Source organism: Cherax quadricarinatus, chromosome 19 (assembly GCF_038502225.1).
Source record: "Cherax quadricarinatus isolate ZL_2023a chromosome 19, ASM3850222v1, whole genome shotgun sequence".
NCBI classification, from domain to species: Eukaryota; Metazoa; Arthropoda; class Malacostraca; order Decapoda; family Parastacidae; genus Cherax; species Cherax quadricarinatus.
The window spans coordinates 27,344,642-27,369,473 of NC_091310.1; the positions used below are offsets into that span (position 1 = coordinate 27,344,642).

The window sequence follows — 24,832 nt, forward strand, 5'->3', positions numbered from 1 at the left end:
AAAGGCACTCCCAGGACATAAGCCTACGAAAGACAGGCTGACATTAATGTTGTGTAGTACTGCTAGTGGTGATTGCAAAGTGAAGCCTTTATTGGTGTATCACTCTGAAACTCCCAGTATGTTCAGGAAAAACAATATCGTCAAGGGTAATTTGTATGTGCTGTTGTTACAAAAAACGCGATTCTAAAAGCTTAGAGATCTCCAGTGAATACCAGACAGGACTTCCCTTCTAGCATCCAGCCTGTTACTGGGTTTTTGTAACAAGTAGTCAGTATCCTTGTCCAATTATCCATTAGAAATCAGTATTATTCAATAGTGCTTCAGGATTACAACTGGTAGGCTACTAACCAGAGAAATTAAAATTTAATAAATTTATTAAGTCTAGAGGTATATTATCAAATTAAATTAAATTAATCACAGTAATCAAAATAATATCACTTCTCTCGTTTACAGTATTATTGTGTTGAAAGCACATATCACATTATCATTCTTAAGTACCGTCTGGTACATTTAACATTTAATAAGATATTACAAATATGTACAAGTGTGTATGTATGTGTGTAAGTGCTCTAAGTAGTTCTCTGTCTCACGACTCGACTAGACTTAAATAAGTGACTGACAAAGTCCTCTCATAAACTAACTTCTTAACCAACTGGCAGTCAGAACAGTCTGCTTGAACAATAAAAAGAATGCTAAGCCCAATAGCAATATAACAAGCAACTGCGACACAGAATCAGGAACAGGAGATAATATAACGACACTAAGTAGGGACCATCTGCAGATCCTCCACAAAAGTCACAAAACTCCCCTACTACTGAATCTAAGTTCAGCATAAGAAAATCCCCGACTGTGATAATACACAGATACCAGTACAAATTAAGTGAGAAGCAACAGCTCAGGACCTGAGATGTTTCGAGTGTCTATGTGACACACAACCTCAGTACAACGTCGAAAATCACTAAGTCTATACAATGTTCTGTGAACAGAGTTCTACAGAACTAACAAGAATAATGAGACAGACAATCTGTCCGACCACCAAGAGAGTCTAGAACAGACTGAATACTTTAGGCGAGGTGAGGACACCCCCCCCTCAATCATGTGATAGCTCCGTGGACAACTGCAGCTCAGAAGCCGGCAGTCTAACAAGCAAAGAGTGATAATTACAGTAGTTAGACAATCAAGACTTGAACTGAGCACATAATATGTTACATCCTACCTAACAAGTCAAATAACAATATAAAGCAATACATTTACGATTTAGCTATTATCGCAAATATAAGCAATATAAAATTAAATAAAAAGGTAATAATTATATATACAGTGGACCCCCGCATACCGTTGGCCTTACATAACGTTAAATCCGCATACCGCTACATTTTATCGCTAAGATTTTGCCTCGCATACCGCTAAAAAACCCGCTCAACGCTGTTCGTCAGAGACGCGTCTATGTGTGGCCTGAGCCATGCTCACATGTTCTGCCGGTGGCATTGTTTACCAGCCAGCCTCCGCGGAACATCCAAGCATACAATCGGAACATTTCGTATTATTACAGTGTTTTTGGTGATTTTATCTGCAAAATAAGTGACCATGGGCCCCAAGAAAGCTTCTAGTGCCAACCCTACAGCAATAAGGATGAGAATTACTATAGAGATGAAGAAAAAGATCATTGATAAGTATGAAAGTGGAGTGCGTGTCTCCGAGCTGGCCAGGTTGTATAATAAACCCAATCAACCATCGCTACTATTGGTGGTACAGCTGCTGCTGCACCACCGTCAGCTGATGCTGCTGCATTGTCAGCTGCTGCTGCTGCTGTAGCACCGTCAGCTGCTGCTGCTGTACCACCGTCAGCTGCTACTGCTGCTGCTGCTGTAGTACCGTCTGCTGCTGTTGTACCACCGTCAGCTGCTGCTGTAGTACCGTCTGCTGCTGCTGTAGCATCGTCTGCTGCTGCTGCTGTACCACCGTCAGCTGCTGCTGCTGCTGTAGTACCGTCTGCTGCTGCTGTAGCATCGTCTGCTGCTGCTGTAGCACTGTCAGCTGCTGCTGCTGTAGCACAGTTGTTGGTGTGGCTTATTGAGAATACCAAGAAACAATTAACCCCAGAGGATTTGCCACCCAGGATAACCCAAAAAAGTCAGTGTCATCGAAGACTGTCTAACTTATTTCCATTGGGGTCCTTAATCTTGTCTCCCAGGATGCAACCCACACCAGTCGACTAACACCCAGGTGAACAGGGAAAAATGCCTGGAACTAGTGCTCATATTGGTGAATTTAAAGCCAGCAAAGGTTGGTTTGAGAGATTTAAGAATCGTAGTGGCATACACAGTGTGATAAGGCCTGTTCTGGAAGAAAATGCCAAACAGGACCTACAGTACTCAGGAGGAAAAGGCACTCCCAGGACACAGTGTCTCAACAGTCATTGCTGCATCTTCAATAAAGGTGTCATTTATTCTTCATTTAGTAGAGTAGTACATGCACAACATATATTGTGCATGTACTACTCTACTATTGTGCATGTATCCTTCTCTTTGTGTGTAGGAAAATGTATATTTCATGTGGTAAAATTTTTTTTTCATACTTTTCGGTGTCTTGCACGGATTAATTTGATTTCCATTATTTCTTATGGGGAAAATTCATTCGCATAACGATAATTTTGCATAACAATGAGCTCTCTTGCACGGATTAATATCGCTATGCGGGGGTCCACTGTATACATAATAATCATTGTAACCCATTCAGGGGTTGCAACACCCCCCCAACACGACAGACGGTCGCACTAGGAGTTGCATTAATGTCTTTCACATTACTGATTACTCAGGTTACATTACTAACAATATAATATAAAAATTAATCAGAGTCACTCTCATGCCAAGCACTTCTACAATTTCACAGCGTCCATCACTAGGATATGCCCCTAGTACTAGGGCAGTACACAGTATCGTATCTCTGCATACTCGTGGTTATGTACATCAGTGTAGACAGGATAGCGTAGATGAGCAGGGCACTTTGAGGCTCGATCATAGTAGAGGAGACTGCATTCCACTCTTAAGTAGTGGTTGTGGAATGCTATGTAGTATGGACATCTGAGTATGAAACAGCTTAAGGTGTGTAGTGAGGGGGGGGTCTGCGGCAGAACAGTGTTGCGCCACACGCAGTACATCTCCCACACAACACTACCCACTCAACACTCAGCTTATGTCTCCTTACCATACACAACAATACTGTGAATATATAAATATAATAATTAGACATGAGTATATATAGTTAATATGGGCTGGAGGGATTAAGTTACTTTACTGAATTTGACATAGCAAGTAACAAAAGGCATTTGGACATTAAAATTACGTAAATTTTAAATGGGGAAGTGCCCAAATACTCGTCAAAATGTTCAAAGGACACCACAAGAGCTAGAGCCTCTTTCTCAATAGTGGCATAATTTTTCTGGTGTCGTTTGAGCTTAGATGAATAATAACATATAGGATGGAGAATATCAGTGGATGTTGACTGTTGGAACAGCACAGCGCCCACTGCATAGCCACTCGCATCTATATGTAAAAAGATGCAAAGATTAAAATTAGGACTCAACACTGGAGCAGAGGAAAGCAGATGCTTCAACTTTTTGAACAAATCTGAACAATGTCTAGTCCAGATGAACTGAACTTTGCTACTAGAGCTCATAGTGAGAGGTGTAGGTGGAGGTGTGTGTGCTGGCTTGCCTGTCACTTGACACACGTGGCAACGTCGCACATGATCAGCTACTGTTTCCTTCATCTTTGGCCAAGTAAAACGTTTTGCCAGTTTACCGAGTGTCTTCTTGACACCCAAATGTCCTCCTATGGGACTATTGTGAGCAAAATCAATGGCTTGTTCACGAAATGTAACTGGTAACACTACGAGATGCTTGACTGTGGTGGAAACACTATCAGCTGACAACTTACATGAATTTTTCTCCATCAGTACACCGTTACTATAATAGTAACAATTATCGAGATCCTTTGCTTCACTCTCAGTAACTGCTATATCTCTCAGTCTTTCCAGTGACTGGTCAACAAACTGATCCTTGATTAAATCATCATGAGTTAGAAATTTAACGTCAGTTGTGTCTTGACTAGGTTGATGACCAGTGGGAGTCAGTGTTAATGATCCTGGGTGCAGAGCGTCACTAAACAACATATTCAACCCCAAATCATTGTCATCCAATAACTCAACAGGAGACAAAGATGGTTGTTGAATCTTTGACATAGCTCTAGTAATTGTGCTGAGAGGAAATAAAATAGGTTTCTCTCTACAAGCTTCAATGGCATAATTATCATCAGTGTTATTATCAATCACAAGTGGTTCTTTACATATACCAGCATGAAGGATATCATTCCCTATCAACAAGTCTACTGACCTGATGGGAAATACACCACTGGATATACCCACTGAAATATAACCAGTATAATAGCTTGTTTCAATATAAACTTTGTGCAGAGGCACTTTTATAACAGCCCCTCCATAGGCTTCTAACAATACATCTATCTTGCAATAGGTATTGTCAGTTATGGGCAGTACATCTTCTCTTAACAACGTGAGATAACTGCCAGTGTCTCTGAAAGTAACTATCTCAGTTAGATGTGATTCGTCAAATCCTACTTTACCTCTCGAAAAGTAAGGACCCATGGCTGAACGAATCTTTTCGTCAGATACACTTTCTGACGCTAGTCATCTGTTCTGAGTAACATTATCTAAAACAGTAGGATCAGAGGTATTACTAGGATTTTGGTGCCTTTGTTGCTCGGAAGAAGATACGACTTGAATGGGGGCGCCAGCCGCACGACTGTCTCTCGTATCTCTTTCTAACTTATAGCAATACTCTCTAGCATGTCCTTTTCTGTTACAATAGGTACATTTAACTTTCTTCTTCTCGATATCAGATTTCTGTCTAGCCACAGAGACAGATTCAGGATTGTGAGTTTTCCTGGTAAAGGTACAAGAAGTTACAGTAGCAGGTACATCAGGCCGGCAATGAGCAGCTGATTTAGGGTGCCAACTTCTAGGACAATTTTTAGTTACCTTGTTTCTTTGTTTTTTAGTACGTACAAGTTTGTGAGAAATCTCGTAATTGTCTGCTAATGCTGCAGTTTCCAGAATATCCGAGGTAGTATGATCGATCAGATATTCTTGTATGTCAGCAGACATACAGTTGTTAAACTCTTCGTGTAGTAACAACTGAACAAGGCTGTCGTAGTTGTTACACTTGGCAGCTCTAGACCATCTCTCAAAAGCAACTTTTTTCTCATGAGCAAATTCTACAGAAGTTTGATCTTGTCGTCGTTGTAACGTACGAAATGCTCTTTGATAACTTACAGGTAACAAGTTATATGTCTCTAGAATAGTTTGTTTGACAGTGTCATAACTAATGTACTTGGCAAATGGTAAAGCGGCAGTACAAGTTTGAGCTCTTCCTGTCAACGCTGTATGCAACAATGTTGCCCAGTGCTTACGTGGCCAGTTCATAGCACGTGCCTGGTTCTCAAACACATCAAAATAGGTGTCTAAGTCACTCTCAAAAAACTTAGGAACCATGGATGCAGCTTTCTGCACATTAAATGTGTCCTGTGATCTATCAGTCTGTTGTCTTCCCAGACGAACATTTTCTCTCTGGAAATCTTCTTCGTTCAATTTCCTCTGTGCCTCTATTTGTGCAGTCTGCAACATAATGAGACGTTCTAACCTCTCAAACTGCTCCTGAGAGATAGGACCAGTAGGTAATGGAGGAGTAGGGAAATTAACATGTCTTTCTGGACGGTCCTTAGGTCGGGCACCTCGTTCAGGCGTCTCTAGAGAATCTAGATCTGGTCTAGGATAAGTAGATATTGGTGTAGCATCCACTGTGCTAGTATTAGGCTGAGTCATCCTACCATCTACACTCTGTACTATTGTGTCAGTAAGGAGGGAAGGTGTGAGCGGAGGTTCACTAGGCTCAGACACTTCTGCCATAGTTGCTATTTCTTCTTCATTAAATAGAGTCATACTTCCTAATTGTGACACTAGGCTTTCTGAATCTGAATCATAATCAGACATCTCTGTATGAGCAGGAAACAATATATCTTTAATTAATGCTCTGACAGTTTCTGCGGTGTAATTCCTGTTATACGTCACACCGAGATATTTGGCTACTCGCCAACACGTCTGAAGTTTTAATGTACTTAACTCAGACAAAGTCAGAGTATCAATTAACTGTTTCACTTTGGCATACATCACAAAAATAATTGTACTACGAGAGTGATTATGGGAAACTATAATCCTAATAGGAATTTTAATGTTGTTTGTCTTAGAGCTAGAACTCATAAATAGTATTTCCATCTCCTTGGATCAAGAGACTCAGTCAGGTACATACATCCACCTGGTATGTTGTACAAGACTAAACTCAAAGTCTTCAGATTAGGAAAGTACTCAAAGTGTTTGACCATCAGTTACTAGTATTTCAAAATGGACAATTTCTCCAACACCTTGAATCAAGAGCATCCCAGACAGGCCCCCATTTGTTACAAAAAACGCGATTCTAAAAGCTTAGAGATCTCCAGTGAATACTAGAAAGGACTGCCCTTCTAGCATCCAGCCTGCTACTGGGTTTTCATAACAAGTAGTCAGTATCCTTGTCCAATTTTTTTTTTATTTTTTTTTTTATTATCACACTGGCCGATTCCCACCAAGGCAGGGTGGCCCGAAAAAGAAAAACTTTCACCATCATTCACTCCATCACTGTCTTGCCAGAAGGGTGCTTTACACTACAATTTTTAAACTGCAACATTTACACCCATCCTTCAGAGTGCAGGCACTGTACTTCCCATCTCCAGGACTCAAGTCCGGCCTGCCGGTTTCCCTGAACCCCTTCATAAATGTTACTTTGCTCACACTCCAACAGCACGTCAAGTATTAAAAACCATTTGTCTCCATTCACTCCTATCAAACACGCTCACGCATGCCTGCTGGAAGTCCAAGCCCCTCGCACACAAAACCTCCTTTACCCCCTCCCTCCAACCTTTCCTAGGCCGACCCCTACCCCGCCTTCCTTCCACTACAGACTGATACACTCTTGAAGTCATTCTGTTTCGCTCCATTCTCTCTACATGTCCAAACCACCTCAACAACGCTTCCTCAGCCCTCTGGACAACAGTTTTGGTAATCCCGCACCTCCTCCTAACTTCCAAACTACGAATTCTCTGCATTATATTCACACCACACATTGCCCTCAGACATGACATCTCCACTGCCTCCAGCCTTCTCCTCGCTGCAACATTCATCACCCATGCTTCACACCCATATAAGAGCGTTGGTAAAACTATACTCTCATACATTCTCCTCTTTGCCTCCAAGGACAAAGTTCTTTGTCTCCACAGACTCCTAAGTGCACCACTCACCCTTTTCCTCTCATCAATTCTATGATTCACTTCATCTTTCATAGACCCATCCGCTGACACGTCCACTCCCAAATATCTGAATACATTCACCTCCTCCATACTCTCTCCCTCCAATCTGATATCCAATCTTTCATCACCTAATCTTTTTGTTATCCTCATAACCTTACTCTTTCCTGTATTCACCTTTAATTTTCTTCTTTTGCACACCCTACCAAATTTATCCACCAATCTCTGCAACTTCTCTTCAGAATCTCCCAAGAGCACAGTGTCATCAGCAAAGAGCAACTGTGACAACTCCCACTTGTGTGTGATTCTTTATCTTTTAACTCCATGCCTCTTGCCAAGACCCTCGCATTCACTTCTCTTACAACCCCATCTATAAATATATTAAACAACCACGGTGACATCACACATCCTTGTCTAAGGCCTACTTTTACTGGGAAATAATTTCCCTCTTTCCTACATACTCTAACTTGAGCCTCACTATCCTCGTAAAAACTCTTCACTGCTTTCAGTAACCTACCTCCTACACCATACACCTGCAACATCTGCCACATTGCCCCCCTATCCACCCTGTCATACGCCTTTTCCAAATCCATAAATGCCACAAAGACCTCTTTAGCCTTATCTAAATACTGTTCACTTATATGTTTCACTGTAAACACCTGGTCCACACACCCCCTACCTTTCCTAAAGCCTCCTTGTTCATCTGCTATCCTATTCTCCATCTTACTCTTAATTCTTTCAATAATAACTCTACCATACACTTTACCAGGTATACTCAACAGACTTATCCCCCTATAATTTTTGCACTCTCTTTTATCCCCTTTGCCTTTATACAAAGGAACTATGCATGCTCTCTGCCAATCCCTAGGTACCTTACCCTCTTCCATACATTTATTAAATAATTGCACCAACCACTCCAAAACTATATCCCCACCTGCTTTTAACATTTCTATCTTTATCCCATCAATCCCGGCTGCCTTACCCCCTTTCATTTTACCTACTGCCTCACGAACTTCCTCCACACTCACAACTGGCTCTTCCTCACTCCTGCAAGATGTTATTCCTCCTTGCCCTATACACGAAATCACAGCTTCCCTATCTTCATCAACATTTAACAATTCCTCAAAATATTCCCTCCATCTTCCCAATACCTCTAACTCTCCATTTAATAACTCTCCTCTCCTATTTTTAACTGACAAATCCATTTGTTCTCTATGCTTCCTTAACTTGTTAATCTCACTCCAAAACTTTTTCTTATTTTCAACAAAATTTGTTGATAACATCTCACCCACTCTCTCATTTGCTCTCTTTTTACATTGCTTCACCACTCTCTTAACCTCTCTCTTTTTCTCCATATACTCTTCCCTCCTTGCATCACTTCTACTTTGTAAAAACTTCTCATATGCTAACTTTTTCTCCCTTACTACTCTCTTTACATCATCATTCCACCAATCGCTCCTCTTCCCTCCCGCACCCACTTTCCTGTAACCACAAACTTCTGCTGAACACTCTAACACTACATTTTTAAACCTACCCCATACCTCTTCGACCCCATTGCCTATGCTCTCATTTGCCCATCTATCCTCCAATAGCTGTTTATATCTTACCCTAACTGCCTCCTCTTTTAGTTTATAAACCTTCACCTCTCTCTTCCCTGATGCTTCTATTCTCCTTGTATCCCATCTACCTTTTACTTGTCCAATTATCCATTAGAAATCAGTATTATTCAATAGTGCTTCAGGATTACAACTGGTAGGCTACTAACTAGAGAAATTAAAATTTAATAAATTTATTAAGTCTAGAGGTATATTATCAAATTAAATTAATCACAGTAATCAAAATAATATCACTTCTCTCGTTTACAGTATTATTGTGTTGAAAGCACATATCACATTATCATTCTTAAGTACCGTCTGGTACATTTAACATTTAATAAGATATTACAAATATGTACAAGTGTGTATGTATGTGTGTAAGTGCTCTAAGTAGTTCTCTGTCTCACGACTCGACTAGACTTAAATAAGTGACTGACAAAGTCCTCTCATAAACTAACTTCTTAACCAACTGGCAGTCAGAACAGTCTGCTTGAACAATAAAAAGAATGCTAAGCCCAATAGCAATATAACAAGCAACTGCGACACAGAATCAGGAACAGGAGATAATATAACGACACTAAGTAGGGACCATCTGCAGATCCTCCACAAAAGTCACAAAACTCCCCTACTACTGAATCTAAGTTCAGCATAAGAAAATCCCCGACTGTGATAATACACAAATACCAGTACAAATTAAGTGAGAAGCAACAGCTCAGGACCTGAGATGTTTCGAGTGTCTATGTGACACACAACCTCAGTACAACGTCGAAAATCACTAAGTCTATACAATGTTCTGTGAACAGAGTTCTACAGAACTAACAAGAATAATGAGACAAACAATCTGTCCAACCACCAAGAGAGTCTAGAACAGACTGAATACTTTAGGCGAGGTGAGGACACCCCCCCCTCTTTCACGTGATAGCTCCATGGACAACTGCAGCTCAGAAGCCGGCAGTCTAACGAGCAAAGAGCGATAATTACAGTAGTTAAACAATCAAGACTTGAACTGAGCACATAATATGTTACATCCTACCTAACAAGTCAAATAACAATATAAAGCAATACATTTACAATTTAGCTATTATCGCAAATATAAGCAATATAAAATTAAATGAAAAGGTAATAATTATATATATACATAATAATCATTGTAACCCATTCAGGGGTTGCAACAGCTGTGGAGATCAAACAGTAAGGCATGGGTCACTAGGGAGTTTTTCTTGGACTGGTTTTATGGTGTGTTTGGCCCCACTGTGAGAAAATACCTCCAGGTAAAGAAATTGCCACTAAAGTCCCTCCTGGTAATGGTTCAGTGCAATTATGTAATTTGAGTTAAGGATATACCTGTACATGAATGGTGTAATGGGGATTTGTTTCTCCTTACTTCACACTCGCTTATGGAAAAGAAGGGACAAAGAAAGAAAGAGAAAGCTTTTAAAAAAGACATGTATACAGGTATCATGATCAGTATTAAAATACTAAGTACGTACATGGATTTGATGAAAGGCTAAAAATGTTGTGTGAACAAGAAAATGCAGTCATTCAAATAACAGTGTTGTCTTTAGTTTCAACGACAAAAGACTAAACTTACTGCCACATACTGCCAACCAGCACCAACCCGTACCAGCAATGCCTCCTCCTCCACCACAAAGGCCAATGTACCCACAGGTGACACTGAGCTCATCTGATAAAATTACCACAACATTAGTTATTTACACAAGTCTTTTTCTCTATCACAATATGTCTACACTGTCATAAATGATAAATCATTTAGATCATAAAGGGTTTCAATACATAAAAATATTCAATACAGTATTAATTTGAATTGTTCGAGTATTTAAGAAAAAAAGAGATGAACATCACATTGGTCTCTAAACCTATAATTCACAAAATGAGATATTGTTTGCAAACAATACATTGAGCAGCAGTAGTGAGTAGTATTTTCTAGGAGCTTAGTTACCTTAGATAATAAGAACATAAGAACATAAGAACGAAGGAACACTGCAGAAGGCCTACTGGCCCATGCGAGGCAGGTCCAAGTCCCTACCGGCTTAAGCCAATGCACCCAACCTAGTCAGGTCAGGTCACATTGAGTTAAGGGAGGAACACGGCAACCGACCTGTTAGCACAAGCTATCAGGTCTAACTCACACCCACCCACATCTACTCATGTATTTATCCAACCTATTTTTAAAGCTACACAACGTTCTGGCCTCTATAACGGTACTTGGGAGTTTGTTCCACTCATCCACAACTCTATTACCAAACCAGTACTTTCCTATATCCCTCCTGAATCTGAATTTTTCCAACTTAAAACCATTGCTGCGAGTCCTGTCTAGGCTAGATATTTTCAGCACACTATTTACATGAAAGTTAATACAGTATGTAGTATTTTATTATCGGCGGTGAAACGTCAGTCCAGAACTGAAGCTCAACTACGAGCTTTTTAACCGCAACAACACTAATATACGCTATTGGAGCTGGAATTACCGCGGCTGCTGGCACCAGACTTGCCCTCCAATTGATCCTCGTTATAGGAATTAAAGTGTACTCATTCCGATTGCGAGGCCTCGGATGAGTCTCACATCGTGACGAAAAATAACGATGTGAGACTCATCCGAGGCCTCGCAATCGGAATGAGTACACTTTAATTCCTATAACGAGGATCAATTGGAGGGCAAGTCTGGTGCCAGCAGCCGCGGTAATTCCAGCTCCAATAGCGTATATTAGTGTTGTTGCGGTTAAAAAGCTCGTAGTTGAGCTTCAGTTCTGGACTGACGTTTCACCGCCGATAATAAAATACTACATACTGTATTAACTTTCATCTTTCCATTTACTGTTATATATGATGCTACTATGTCAAGGAATTCACTCCCACTAGTTGATCTCCTGAATACCCTACTCCTCATTCATTTCTGAGGAGGACTGCAGCTTATGGCACAATGAATAGCCTCATTAAAAACTATTACATAAACTAGGAAATAGTTCCAGGTGTCTCTTGTTTTATGGTGCAGATACATTCCAGGTCAATGGAAGCTAAAATTACTTCATTCAAGCCATAAATTATTTATTCTGCATTATAAGAATCTTTAATACGCTTAAGTACCACACTGGTGGTACTGTACATTAAGCATGTGGTGAATTAGCAACAGAAATGGGATTTTCCATTAGACTGAATTTGCATGATAGTGAATAGGCATAAAACAAGAAAAACCTTTGTGTGCTGTATTCTAAAAAAGGACAAATTATTAAGAATTTTTTTTTTGACATGGTTAATTATGACAGATGTTAAAGACATACTAGAGGCCATAGAGAGAACCAAGTCACCAAACCTTGAGCATTGCATCTCTGTCAGGGAAGGTGACAGCTCCAGGCACAATCCTGTGGGAAGCCCCACTCCGCCCTCCTTCAGCAGGCCGGCCAGGTGGACCCGGTGGACCAGGAGGGCCTGTGATGCAGTATACACAGTAAGCATGGTATTTTAAGTCAGGTAAAGGTGCCCCACAGTGTTATGCTCTTCCAGAGTTGCTTGTTTCCCAATGCAAAGTTTTTTGAGGCATTGTGAAAAAAATAAATTTTACCAGTCTGTTGTAGTGTTTTCAACATTCTCCAAGCCTTCGATTCAAGAATCTAGCAAAAACTGATCACCGGAAGTTAATCAGTAACTTGTACATGTTTTTTAAGTAGAATGAGCCAAAACTACTGAAGAAGTATTTAAAAGAAAGTTTTGGTGGCATAGGTGGCTTTTACACATTAAAATATTGTAGAAACTAAGTTTGATGACAAATTTTTCACCAAAATTATTAATGTAAATGCAATAAAAAGATATGTACTAAATACATTTATGGGAATGTGATATAAAGAAACCATTACAATTGGCTGTGTGTGATACAGGTGATAACTCTGCAAGTTCCTTACTTTCCATTAAGGCGAGTAATTGTTTCCAACGAGTAAAGAAAATCACATTTTTACATAAGTACACATATAAAAATGCATCATGCATACATATAAGGGTAACACTCAGAACGATAGTCAAGTTATAATCAGTTCACTGAAAGAAATTCAGAATTTATCACATGCATATTTCAAGAAGAGTAGATAACAAAATTGAAGGATCTGATAAAAGATGTCGTAGCACCTCGATTTCTGCGGCGGCCAGAGATCCGCCGGCGAAGCTCAGCGATGCCTCCAAGGCTGCCTGAGGCCGCTTGTGGAAAGGAAAAAAATCCACAGTGTGTTAGTATGCATGCTGGGGGTAAGAAAGAAAATGCTGCCCAGTTCTTATTGGGAGGTGTTAAGTAATGCCTGAGAAAGAGGGAAGAATCAAGACCCCTTGGGTAGTGGGAAGATGTCTTTAGTTAGTGTAGGGTGAGGGATATAATCCTATAATTAATGGAAAGTATGATGGAAATACAGTGGTACCTTGACTTATGAGTGCCCCAACTTACGAATTTTCTGAGTTGCGAGCCATCACTCGGTCAATTGTTTGCTTTAACCCCTTGACTGTCGCGGTCATATATATACGTCATGGGAGATACCATGTTTGACGTATCTATATGCATAAATTCTAGCGGCTTCAAATCAAGCGGGAGAGGGCTGGTAGGCCTACACGAGAGAGAATGGGTCTCAGTGGTCGGTGTGCACCCTGTGAAAAAAAATCTGGGACTCAGCGGTGCATTGTGGGAACGGCATCTTGGTAGTCCATTTTCACCATGCCTCGCAGTAAGAAGTTCCTCACTCCTCGGCGGATTGGAGGTCTTTTGTTCCCAAGTGATAGCTCAAACAGTGATGAAAGTGTCAGTGAAAGTGAATTCCCTGGTTTTGAAGCGGGTGTGACCGAAAAAAGTGCCCAGGATAACATAATTAGTGATGAAAACCCAGATGACCCACAACCTTCCACCTCTGGTGCTGGGCCGGCTCGTTCATGTTCACCTGTACCAGGACGAAAGAAGAAACTATTTGCCCATGTACAAGACTCAGATGTGAGCAGTGAAAGTGATAGTGATAGTGATTTCAAGGTTATTGAAAGCAGTTCTAGTTGTGACAGTGAGGGTGAATATTCCCCAGTGAAGCAGCAGTATATACGACGTCACATGCGGTCTGGTAGTGTACCATATGCTCTTCCAAGAGGAAGGAGTACATCTCGGAGCACATCCCGTGGCCCTACACCACGTCCTGATAGTGAAGATGACGATATTGTTACGATGGATATCAATGATGCAAGTGAGGCAGCAGGTGGTGGTGGTGATAGTGATGGTGGCATGAGTTATGTTACACCAGCAGCAGGCCATGCTACTACCTGCGCTGCTGACTCTGCACAACTACAGCCAGCCTCACCCGACCCCACACTCCCACAACAACCACAACCACAACCTGCACAACCACAACCACATTACAATATCCAGAATGCACCAGCTGACCGCATCTGGGATTGGCAGCAAGATGACGAGTTTGTTCCCAATCCCCATGACTTTGATGGAGGACAAAGTGGAATACGGCCATCATGTACACTTGGGAACAATCCCACTGAACTGGAATGCTTTCAGTTATTCTTCGTTGAACCCCTGATGGACATTATTGTCAGGGAAAGCATTACATACTATGAGTACACCATGGCAAACACTATTCTGTCACCAAGATCACGCCTACACCAGTGGAAGGACACAACTGTGGCAGAGATGTTTCTGTTCTTTGCCACAATAATGCTTATGCCACATGTGTATAAGCATAGTGTCAACACATACTAGCCGACAGACTGCCTGATTTCAACCCCTGCTTTCAGTGACATTATACCAGTGAATAGATTTGTGTTACTGTTACGTATGTTACACTTTTCAGACAAAACAAGGCCTGACAGAAGCGACAGGTTATATAAGATCAGACGTGTGTTTATGTACCTGAAACAAAAGTGCTGTATGTATTTTTATCCCTTCAGGAAGCTTGTTATTGATGAGTCTTTGATTTTGTTCAGAGGAAGACTCTCATTCAAGCAGTATATACCAAGCAAGAGGAAAAGCTTTGGTATAAAGTTATTTGTTCTGTGTGATTGCAAAACTGGTCTGGTTTTGGATATAATTGTGTACACTGGCGGTAAAACATTGGAAGATACCAGAAAGTTACTGGGTATCTCTGGTGATGTCGTTAGAACAATGATGGAGCCATATCTTGGTAAGGGGCATATTTTATATACTGACAACTGGTACACAAGCCCTATACTCAGTGATTTCTTGCGAGTGAACATGACAGATGTGTGTGGCACAGTGCGTGGAAATCGTAAACACATGCCTAGGTTCGATGCTGGCAGTTGTAGAGGTGAAGTGCAGGTGTTTGCTGCCAATGACATCATGGCATTTCGGTGGAATGACAAACGTGATGTCACACTGCTGACATCAGTTCACTGACATGAAATGGTAGACACTGGCAAGCAGAATAGAGAGACCAATGAACCCAATGTAAAACCTGCAGCTGTGATGGATTACAACCTCAATATGCGCTTAGTGGACAAATGTGACATGCAGATTGGGTTTGCTGACTGTGTTCGCAAGAGTTATAAGTGGTACATAAAACTGTTTTTCCATCTTCTTGACATTTCCATGCTGAATGCTTATAATATGTATAAGTTGAAGACCAAGAAGAAACCCAAATATGGTGAATTTTGTTTGTCAGTCATCAGACAAATAATATTCAAGTACCAAGAAACAACACCTGCAATAGACCACCTCCCACGAAATTACCAACACATGTCCTCTCATCTGAGGCCTAGTGATCACTACCCCATACCACTGCCTGCTACTACTGCCAAGAAAAATGCTCAGAAGAGGTATTTTGTCTGTGGACATACCACAAAACGCCCACAAAAACGAAGAGACACTCGTTTTATGTGTGAGGAGTGTAAGACACCATTGTGCTTATACCCATGTTTCAAAGAATTCCACAAGCTGCAGCACTTCTAGAAAAGTGTCCAGTGATTGTACATATGTATATATATTATAGAACAATCATAATAAACATTTGTTTACATTGTTTGTTTGTGTAAACAAGTTTTAGCAACATTATAATGATACGAGTGTTTTTGCCATATTTGTGTTACATTCAACAAGTGTATATTTGAACATTGCACAATAATTTGGTCTCACAGGCCACAAAAGTTATGTGAAAAATAAAATAGTGAAAAAAACAAGAAACCACCAAATACAAGTAAATCAAAGTTTACCGGGTGAGCGGCAGTTGCCGCTGTTGCCGCTCGCAGATCAATTTCAGCAAACTTCAGGACTCTATATCTCAGTAAGTACTGATGGAAAAATTTTTTTGGGGGACTAAAACAATCAGAAAAATAATCTTAACATTTTCATAAGAAAAAAGAATTTTTTTTTTTTTCGAATATTTTGCGACACCAGGAGACACTTCAGGATTGGGCCTTTCGACAGTCAAAGGGTTAAGTTGCGAGCCAAAATCTGAGTTACAAGCGAACTTCAGATACACCGCCACTAGTTAACGCAGCAAACGCCACAACATCCATCCAGCATCCCAGCATTTTGTGCAGTTTTTTGCCAAATTTCTTTTTTCTAACCATGGGTCCTAAGAAAGTAAGTGCAAAGGACAGTGCTGAGAAGAAGAGGATGATGATGTCCATTGAATTAAAGGATGAAATCATAGAAAAACACAAGAAAATCACTTTTGTTTCAGTGTTTTCCTTATGAAACTAGTGATCTAGTGCAGTTAGCCTCATAAACACTCCATTTTTCTCTTATAATAAAACCTCAGAAGGGCAAGAATGGGAAGATACTGTCAGGATGATAATTATTTTTACCCCGGAAGTGGCTGCCACCACTCGTCACATAATGACATTTTATTCATTCAAGAGTATATATCCTATTTCTATGTTATTTATATTGTTTATTATGTCACAATTATATCACACAAATGTTAAACCTAGGACCCAATCTAACTTTATTATTTTTTTAAATACACTACCTAACAGAATACTCCATTCGACTGAATGTACAGCAATGCAAGCAACCATATGACCTGTCTTTGTAATACTCATTTGTGCTTTATAGTTATCTGTTTACAATAATGTTTTATCACTGATTTCATCATTGCTTAGTTAATCTTAAGTTAATTTTAAGCCAGCCCGTAATGCTATGCATATAAGTGGCTTTGGCATGCTGCTCTTACCTGTATTTTTTGTACCTCTGTATGTATGCTTAAATTACTAAATAAATAAAATAAATAAAAATATTAGATCAGTTGTGATAGGTAAATAAGCCGTAGAGTTGATATTAGCGTTATGTTGAAGTATTAGTATCTCCTGCCTCTCGAGAGCCAGAAATTACGCTGGAATGGATTATGGCATTTCAGTTAATTTCAGTGAGGAAAACTGATTTGATATTGTACGAGCAAACTGAGTTACGAGCTTGGTCATGGAATGAATTAAACTCGTAAGTCAAGGTACCACTGTAGCTTCATTTGGTCTGTAGATCATAGATCAGAAAATTATAATTTATCTGTTAAAATGCAAAGCTTTGTAGATGGAGGAAGAAATCTGGTAGTTTTAAATGCTCTATATGTTGAAATATTAAAGGCATAAGAGAAGGATGAAGACTGTCAATATCAGAAGTAAAGAAAACGATAGGATTGATGATAATTTAGAGTTATCTTGGTGGAACAAAGAATACAAGGAAGAAAATATTGAGAGGTCCTCTTCAATCCTTAAACGGTCCAAACGTATATATATGTTCTCTTGCACAGTGCCCCAAATATTTTGAAAAATAAAAAAAATCATTTTTTTTAATGAAAATAAAGAGCACATTTTTCTAAGTGTTAAAGGATAAAAAAAAGAAAATTAGGGTCAATACTTACAGAGATATGAGGCTGAGAAGTTGGCACTGGATGCTCATGTGACAGCAACATCGAGTCCTACCGCTTGCAGAAGTGTTCTGATAATTACAACTTATAGTAGTTCTTGTCATTTCATAACCAATCTTTGTTCTGACACTAGTATTAGGTACTGAAATTGTATTCAAATTGTCACAAACACACTGACAGGTGGACATTTACACCTACCATAGCCATTTACTATTGTCTTGGAATATATACAAAGTAGTATTTATAGGTCCCAGCAATGTTTTGGAGATGACGAATGAATGAATGAAGGAGGAAGGGAGGGAGGGAGGGAGGGAGGGGAGGGGAGGGGAGGGGAGGAAAGGGAGGGGAGGGGAGGGGAGGGGAGGGGAGGGGGAGGGGAGGGGAGGGGAAGGAGGGAGGGAGGGGAAGGAGGGAGGGGAGGATAATAATAATACGTAATAATAATAATCATAAAGTCCACCCCTGACAGATAACATTTGATAAGAGCTGATGTTTGATGAGCATACGTGAGGGTGCAGTGATAAGAAAAGATTAGAGGTGACATTTGATGAGCATCAGCCCTCGCTTTGTTTTTGATGGTACACAAACATGTTTGTCTGTCAGGCTCCCTGTCTATCTGTCTAGCTCTCTGTCTCAGAGAGAGCCACAAGACGGCGTCATCATGTTTACTCACATCTTCAAGCAGAGTATAGCACTTTGTCTGGATATTTTGGGTTATCCTAGGTAATTTACACTATGTATACTTGTATTTATGTGTACCAGTGAGACAGAGATAGACAGACCCTTAACTTGAGATTAACATCACTTTCCTCTTAAAAGGGGAGTGTTAATATGACATTACATCAGTGAATCCTTGGTGTTTGCCACACTGTTTGCTCCAGCTGGCGCTCAGTTTAACTGGCACTCCCACAAGGTACTAAGTGGTCGCAGATTTCTTTAATATGGTGCACACCAAGTGTTAAGACCCATTCTATGCTGACCAGGCATCTCAGGGCACTTGTGCCAAATTTGGAGGCAGGAAAATTAAAACGTATATACGTGTATACGTTTGGCCCGCTGCGAGTAAGAACGTATATATACGTTTGGACTGTTTAGGGGTTAATTATTGTTATATTCATGGGGAAGCATTAAAATCATAAGGGTTACATAACACTTGGGAAAGTGCTGTGTAACCCTTTAGACATTGGGCAAGCTGGCTACAATAAGATTCATCCAACTAGGTATATTTATACACCACAGGAAGGTTAGCATAGGCACCACTGTGACCACAAGTGAATCTCTCGCCAGCTGGCGGGAGAGTCATTCAGTGGCTAACGTGTCGGTCTGGGGTTTTACGACTCGCTCACTGCGAGTTCAATCCCCATGAACTCCCCTCCCATCGTGTGGTTTGTTTGCAATCATGTCATTACGATTTTTTGTGAGTCAAGTCACACTAGCACACAAAGAGTGAAGGAACCAGTATATACAGGCAAGGGGGAGAGGGACAAGACAAAGAGAGGAAGAAAAAGTAATGGTGGTAATGCCTCCATTGTATCTAGGCACTGAGCTCTGCCAACATTTCCTCGGTGCACTCAGCTCACTCAGTGCACTCACACTGAGGTCCGGAGTTCGAATCTCCTCCGGTACCTGCTGTCCCGTTCACCCATCAGTTTAAAATAGGTACGTGGGTGTTAGTCAACTGGTGTGGGTCGCATCCTAGGACAAAACTAACCTAATTTGCCCGAAATGCTCAGCATAACAAGGGGCTTTCTATATAGTAGTATATCATTTTCAGCTAGGCCTGTATACCATGTACATGTACTTGCAGTAAATAAAGATATTATTATTATTATTATTATCATCATCTTCATTTAACAGTTCATTCACATCATCTTATTGCATATCTTCATAGCTCTCACCTGGCAAACTCCTAGCCAGCTGAACAATTTCCTGCACTTGGCTCTCAACTGGAGGAAAACCTGTGAAAGCATTTACCACACTAGACCATACTTTTACTAGCCTGCATTTAATGTTGACTGGGGTACTAGGTTCCATGCACTTCTTCCAATCAAGACTTATCTAGTCAGCATTCAACATTTAATGTAGCTTTTAGCCACCCTCAGAAATAATGTCCTGTAACTTAGAAGGGAAATCACCTGCAGCAGTGTGATTAACAGAAGTACTTTCACTGGAAAACTTAATATTATGCAACAGATTGTGCGGTTTGAATTTATACTAAACAAGCATTCTTATTCAGACCTTCTTTCCTCATCACACACTGTTTTAGAGTACTTTGATCAATTCACTCACTCAATCACTTAGCTTTTCTGTCTTATTTACCTTTTCTGACCTATTTGTCATTCATTTCAGGTTACAACTTGAGTTACTCATTCCACAAGCCCGTATCTTTGCTTCAATCTCTTTAATAGTACAAACTGATCCCTTATTAATGCCTTAGGCTCATGTCATCTCCATCATACATTCACCACTCATAAGCCTATTTAACCCATAAACAGTCCAAGCAGATCTACGTTCACATGTGTAGTGCTCCAAAAGTAGATCTACATTTTTTTTACATATTTTCAAATATAACAAAAAAAAAAGTAGATCTAAGTTTTTTACACATTTTCAAATGTAAAAAAACAAAAAGAAGGTCTACTTTTTTTACATACTTTCAAATGTTGAAAAAACATACATATACGTTTGGAACGTTTACGGGTTTAATGTCTTGATTTTCTTTAAAAAAAAAAAAAATAAAGAATTTCAAGATTCTTCTTTGCAATTCCAGGATCACTCACATTCCTCTTGGGTCACTGTTACTATCCAGAAATGAGATAGGATGATGAAAAGATCAAAAGTCAATTTACTAACACAAGTTGAGTGAGGTACTAGATGTGTACAAATGAAGCAGCGGATAAGGGAGGGTATGTTCATTGGACTCACTGGACTCACCCTGGGTTCACTGTGAGACAGAGGGGCAAGACTGTGGTGCATGCCTCATTTTATGTTATCCAATGATCTACTGTACCTGAATATTGTTTGCAAAGAAATTACAAACCTTTATCAGTGTTGACTTTGGGTTTAGTTATGACTACTAATCTGTTGGTGTTATTGCAATTGTAGTCCACATTAATCCTTACTCTTTCACATGTCTTCTAGCTTTTTAATATATTCACAGTAGAAATAAGTATTTAACAGAGTCTTTAGAAATGGGAATCTGAACCGAATAAAATTAATTTTTGGCTGCAAAGTGAGCTTGCAAAATGAACCTCTGTGGGGTAACGTAGATCCCCGGGAATGTTACAAGTTTTTAATATTTTATATTTTGAAAGTGAATACAGAAAAGAGGAAGATGAAGTTGTCTAGATGATGAAAAATTTGACATCAAATTGAAGTAAAGAAATATAGAAGAAATTAATGCATTTAGGTACTTGGAAGTTATGCCAGCAGGTATGTCTGTGGAATCAGTAAAGGTAGCAGAAGTGTTGAAGAATCTGTGGAAAAATAAATGTCACTGGATGCAAACAGAGGAATATATCTGTACAGTGGAGCCAACACTTTTGTATGGATCTGAGGTACAGCCTTTGAGTGTTGCAGTAAGGAGGAGGAAGAGGATGGATGCAGTGGAGATGTGCATGAAATCAATGAGTGACTATTATGCAGAGAATAAGGTGAAGAAATTAAAGGAAGTGGTTATATGAAAGGTATAAATCAAGGAGTAGAAGAGGATTTCAGGACTATGGCACTGCATATGCCAAAGCTGCATGACCAATACAGATTTTGTGAATTTTTTGAATACTGAATAATAAAAATACGCATGTAAAAATTAACAAATCGTTTGTATCCTGGTTTAAAGTGAACAGTTATCTTACTGATATACTGTAATCTTAGACCACTGTGAAAGACTATGGGAAAAAAGGCAAAGAAAAAAAGGTTCATCATATAATAAGTATGCAGCATTACAATAAAGTTACACATGAGCAGGAAGAACACCAGATTTTTCTTAAAGGAATGTAATGCAATCTTGTCTATGATGCATATAAAAGTTACTATACTGTTCAGGAAAACAGATTTATGTAGGTGTTGCAGACACACCTCTGGGTCCAGGGATGGTGCCACCTGGTAGGCCTGCAGGTCCAGGCTTGCCAGGTTGACCTCGTCTAGACATGCCTGGCTCCCCTGGGGGTCCCTGAGGGCCCTCAATGGATAGTCCAGGAGTACCTGGTACACCCTGTGTAAGATAAGAATGTATATAATACAAATGTGACTGTACATGACACATGTTTTACAGAAATACATTTTAAAGTACAGGCATCTCTTGTTTGATGAAGTAATTATGTTGCAGGACCATAACAGCTGTGCTGGTACTAAGCTGAATCAGGTCACTAACATTCTAAATACTGTTTTACAAGTTGCACCAATCACTTACAGAGACTGTATATTACCTACACATTATTACCAATATACTGTATTTTATAGCAGACAACATGCTCTGGTGTCGAGAATGCCCCCTGCCCCCAATTCTGACTGGTTAAATTTTGAAAAAAAAAAAAAAAAAGATAAACGTGGTAAAATGTGCTACATTTACGTGAAACAGCGCTAAAAAATGCACCAGTATACAGGCGATTATACTAGATCTGTTAAATTCTAATCCTGAGTTTAAAAGGTTGTTACATCCAGAACTATCAGCAAAATCTTCTTTGCAATTAACTTAAGTGGTCAACTACTGGTAATGAATAATATTTAGCAATGAACAAAGACATATTTCCATCTGTTCTTACATCATCACTTAGTTTTTCATATTAGTAAGTTTATTTAGGTACAGGTACACATAAATACAGTTACACAATTATCAAACATAGTAACATATGTATAAATTACTTAGGATAACCCCAAAAAAAGTCAGACAAGCGACTTATTTCCAGTGGGGTCCTTGATTTCTATGGAGGGTCCTTAATTTTCATTGATTATCTTTGTATACTGAATGGTTCATCAGTTTTCTTGTGCTTGTTAGTACTTTTGTCTCTTTCAGTGTCACTCAATTTAGCTTCAACTGAACATCTGAAGGACACTATCACTCAAGTGATTTGGATCTGACTGGTTGTGTTCTCTTTCTACTCACTGAGTCACTGTCTCAAAGCATGCAAGTGGATGTGTCTATGGCTAGGATTGCATATTGATTGGTGATAGTTTTTTCATGTATTTTAAAAATACTTTATGTTTATGTTTTTAAGTTTATTGATTTTACTATTTAATAAGAGTACACATCTGTACTGCTAAATGACCAAAGCAAGCCGATGGTATGCAAATGGGGGCTTTTGTGTAAACTACTGTATATCAGTATGTATCATTATTTGAACCCCTTTTAACATACCACACTTTTACTTTTTTATATCTGATAATGTTCCTTAATATCAGGAACATTTGAGGTGAGTAAAAATATCATTACCAGGTGGTTTGATAGTAAACATATGACTTAGCCTACTGATATTACCACAGTCCATCCAAATCCATTGCCTGGTTTAGTTTAGCCTACTGCAGCTAAGCTCTAACAAATTTTTACAATTATTTATGATTGTTTATGTTATTCAAGTCGTAAACAGGAACTTAGATTCTCTAGGCTTAGACTGAGGCCTATGACCAACTTAACCTTTGGCCTCCAAGACACTGGGTAAATTTTCTAGAAGTATTGTTTGGGAAAAGATAGTTTCTTTGACACAGTAAATTATGGCAAATTGTATATTGCACAATAGCAGATTCACAAAAAGCCAACAACAAAGTGAGGAGACCCTGTACTTCTGCTATATAGTATGCCTATTTATATACAATATTTATTTAGTTTTATTTGAATAATTTAAATGTCAGTGCAAAATGCAATTGCAGTAAAGAGATTCTGGTTCTGCTTACTGGTGGTCCAGGTGGACCCGGTGGCCCTGGTACAGGAATGTACATCTGGTTCTCACCCTCATGCAATCTACCAGATGGACCAGGAGGACCAGGAGGGCCCTGTGGGCCAATTGCACCTGGTGGTCCAGGTGGTCCTGGTGGACCTGGGACTGCAAGTGTGTCTGCCTTGCCACCACCCTAAGGAACAGAAGAATAATTCCATATTAAAGGCTCTGATAACCAGAGAAAATGTCACATTTTGTCACTTATCACAAAACTTTTGTTACAGAGCTGACGGGCAAAGGAAAATGAAGCAAGGGAGTACATGTATATACCTTAGCCAGCAAAAACTCTTGAGCATCTGTATTATATTACCAAAACATTGCTTTTTATCAGAAATATGCAGTCCAATATGTTGTCAATTATAAACGCATTTAATAATATTCATTAAAAAATGTGTTAACAGCATTTATTGAACATTACATGACTGACATACTATGTATTATTACTACAGGTTGGCTATCACTAATCTGGCATCATTGGGACCTGTAGTGTGTCAGATTAGTGAGTTTGCCAGATTACAGAGTGGTTAGGTTAGAATACACTTAATTAACCTATCAATAGAGAGACTTTCTGCTACATCTTTCTCATTTTTATCACCGCTTTCTTCTCCACTGGCTTGCTGTGGATTTACAACCATCTGCACAATTTCTGAGTTGGTATAATAATGAAATTTGAGTCGGTATAATGATCTGAGTCAGTATGATGATAAAATTTGAAATTATGCTAGCCAAAATTAGTGCCGGATTACTGATGGAGGCGGATAACTGATTGCCGGATTAGTGATAGCCAACCTGTACTGTATATATTGTACCTTAGTACGATTTTCAACATATTATACTAATACAGTCAATGTTTATACTCCTCTTATCAACCCATAGTCCATTAGAGAACTTATATAAGGTTACTACTTCAACATAATACTCTAAATGCTTTACACTGATTATAACTTTTCTAGTACTGTTTGTTTAACCCTTTGACTGTTTCAGGCCCCTCTCTGAAACTGTCATTCTATGTCGCTCAATTTTTGAAA

General features: G+C 39.5%; 1 protein-coding gene across 9 annotated transcripts in view; it reads right to left on the bottom strand.

Moving 5' to 3' along the window:
- LOC128688281 (collagen alpha-1(XVIII) chain) overlaps window positions 1-24,832 on the bottom strand; it is a 472,640-nt gene that overhangs the window by 52,762 nt on the left and 395,046 nt on the right. For 8 of the 9 annotated variants that reach the window (XM_070086587.1, XM_070086585.1, XM_070086589.1 and 5 more), the window contains 5 exons: window positions 23,761-23,937; window positions 21,949-22,084; window positions 13,145-13,204; window positions 12,339-12,454; window positions 10,599-10,691 (listed from right to left, as the gene is read on the bottom strand). In XM_070086587.1, the coding sequence (XP_069942688.1) occupies window positions 10,599-10,691; window positions 12,339-12,454; window positions 13,145-13,204; window positions 21,949-22,084; window positions 23,761-23,937 (582 nt within the window). The remainder of the gene's footprint in view (window positions 1-10,598; window positions 10,692-12,338; window positions 12,455-13,144; window positions 13,205-21,948; window positions 22,085-23,760; window positions 23,938-24,832) is intronic. The other variant, XM_070086588.1, reaches the window with a different exon arrangement.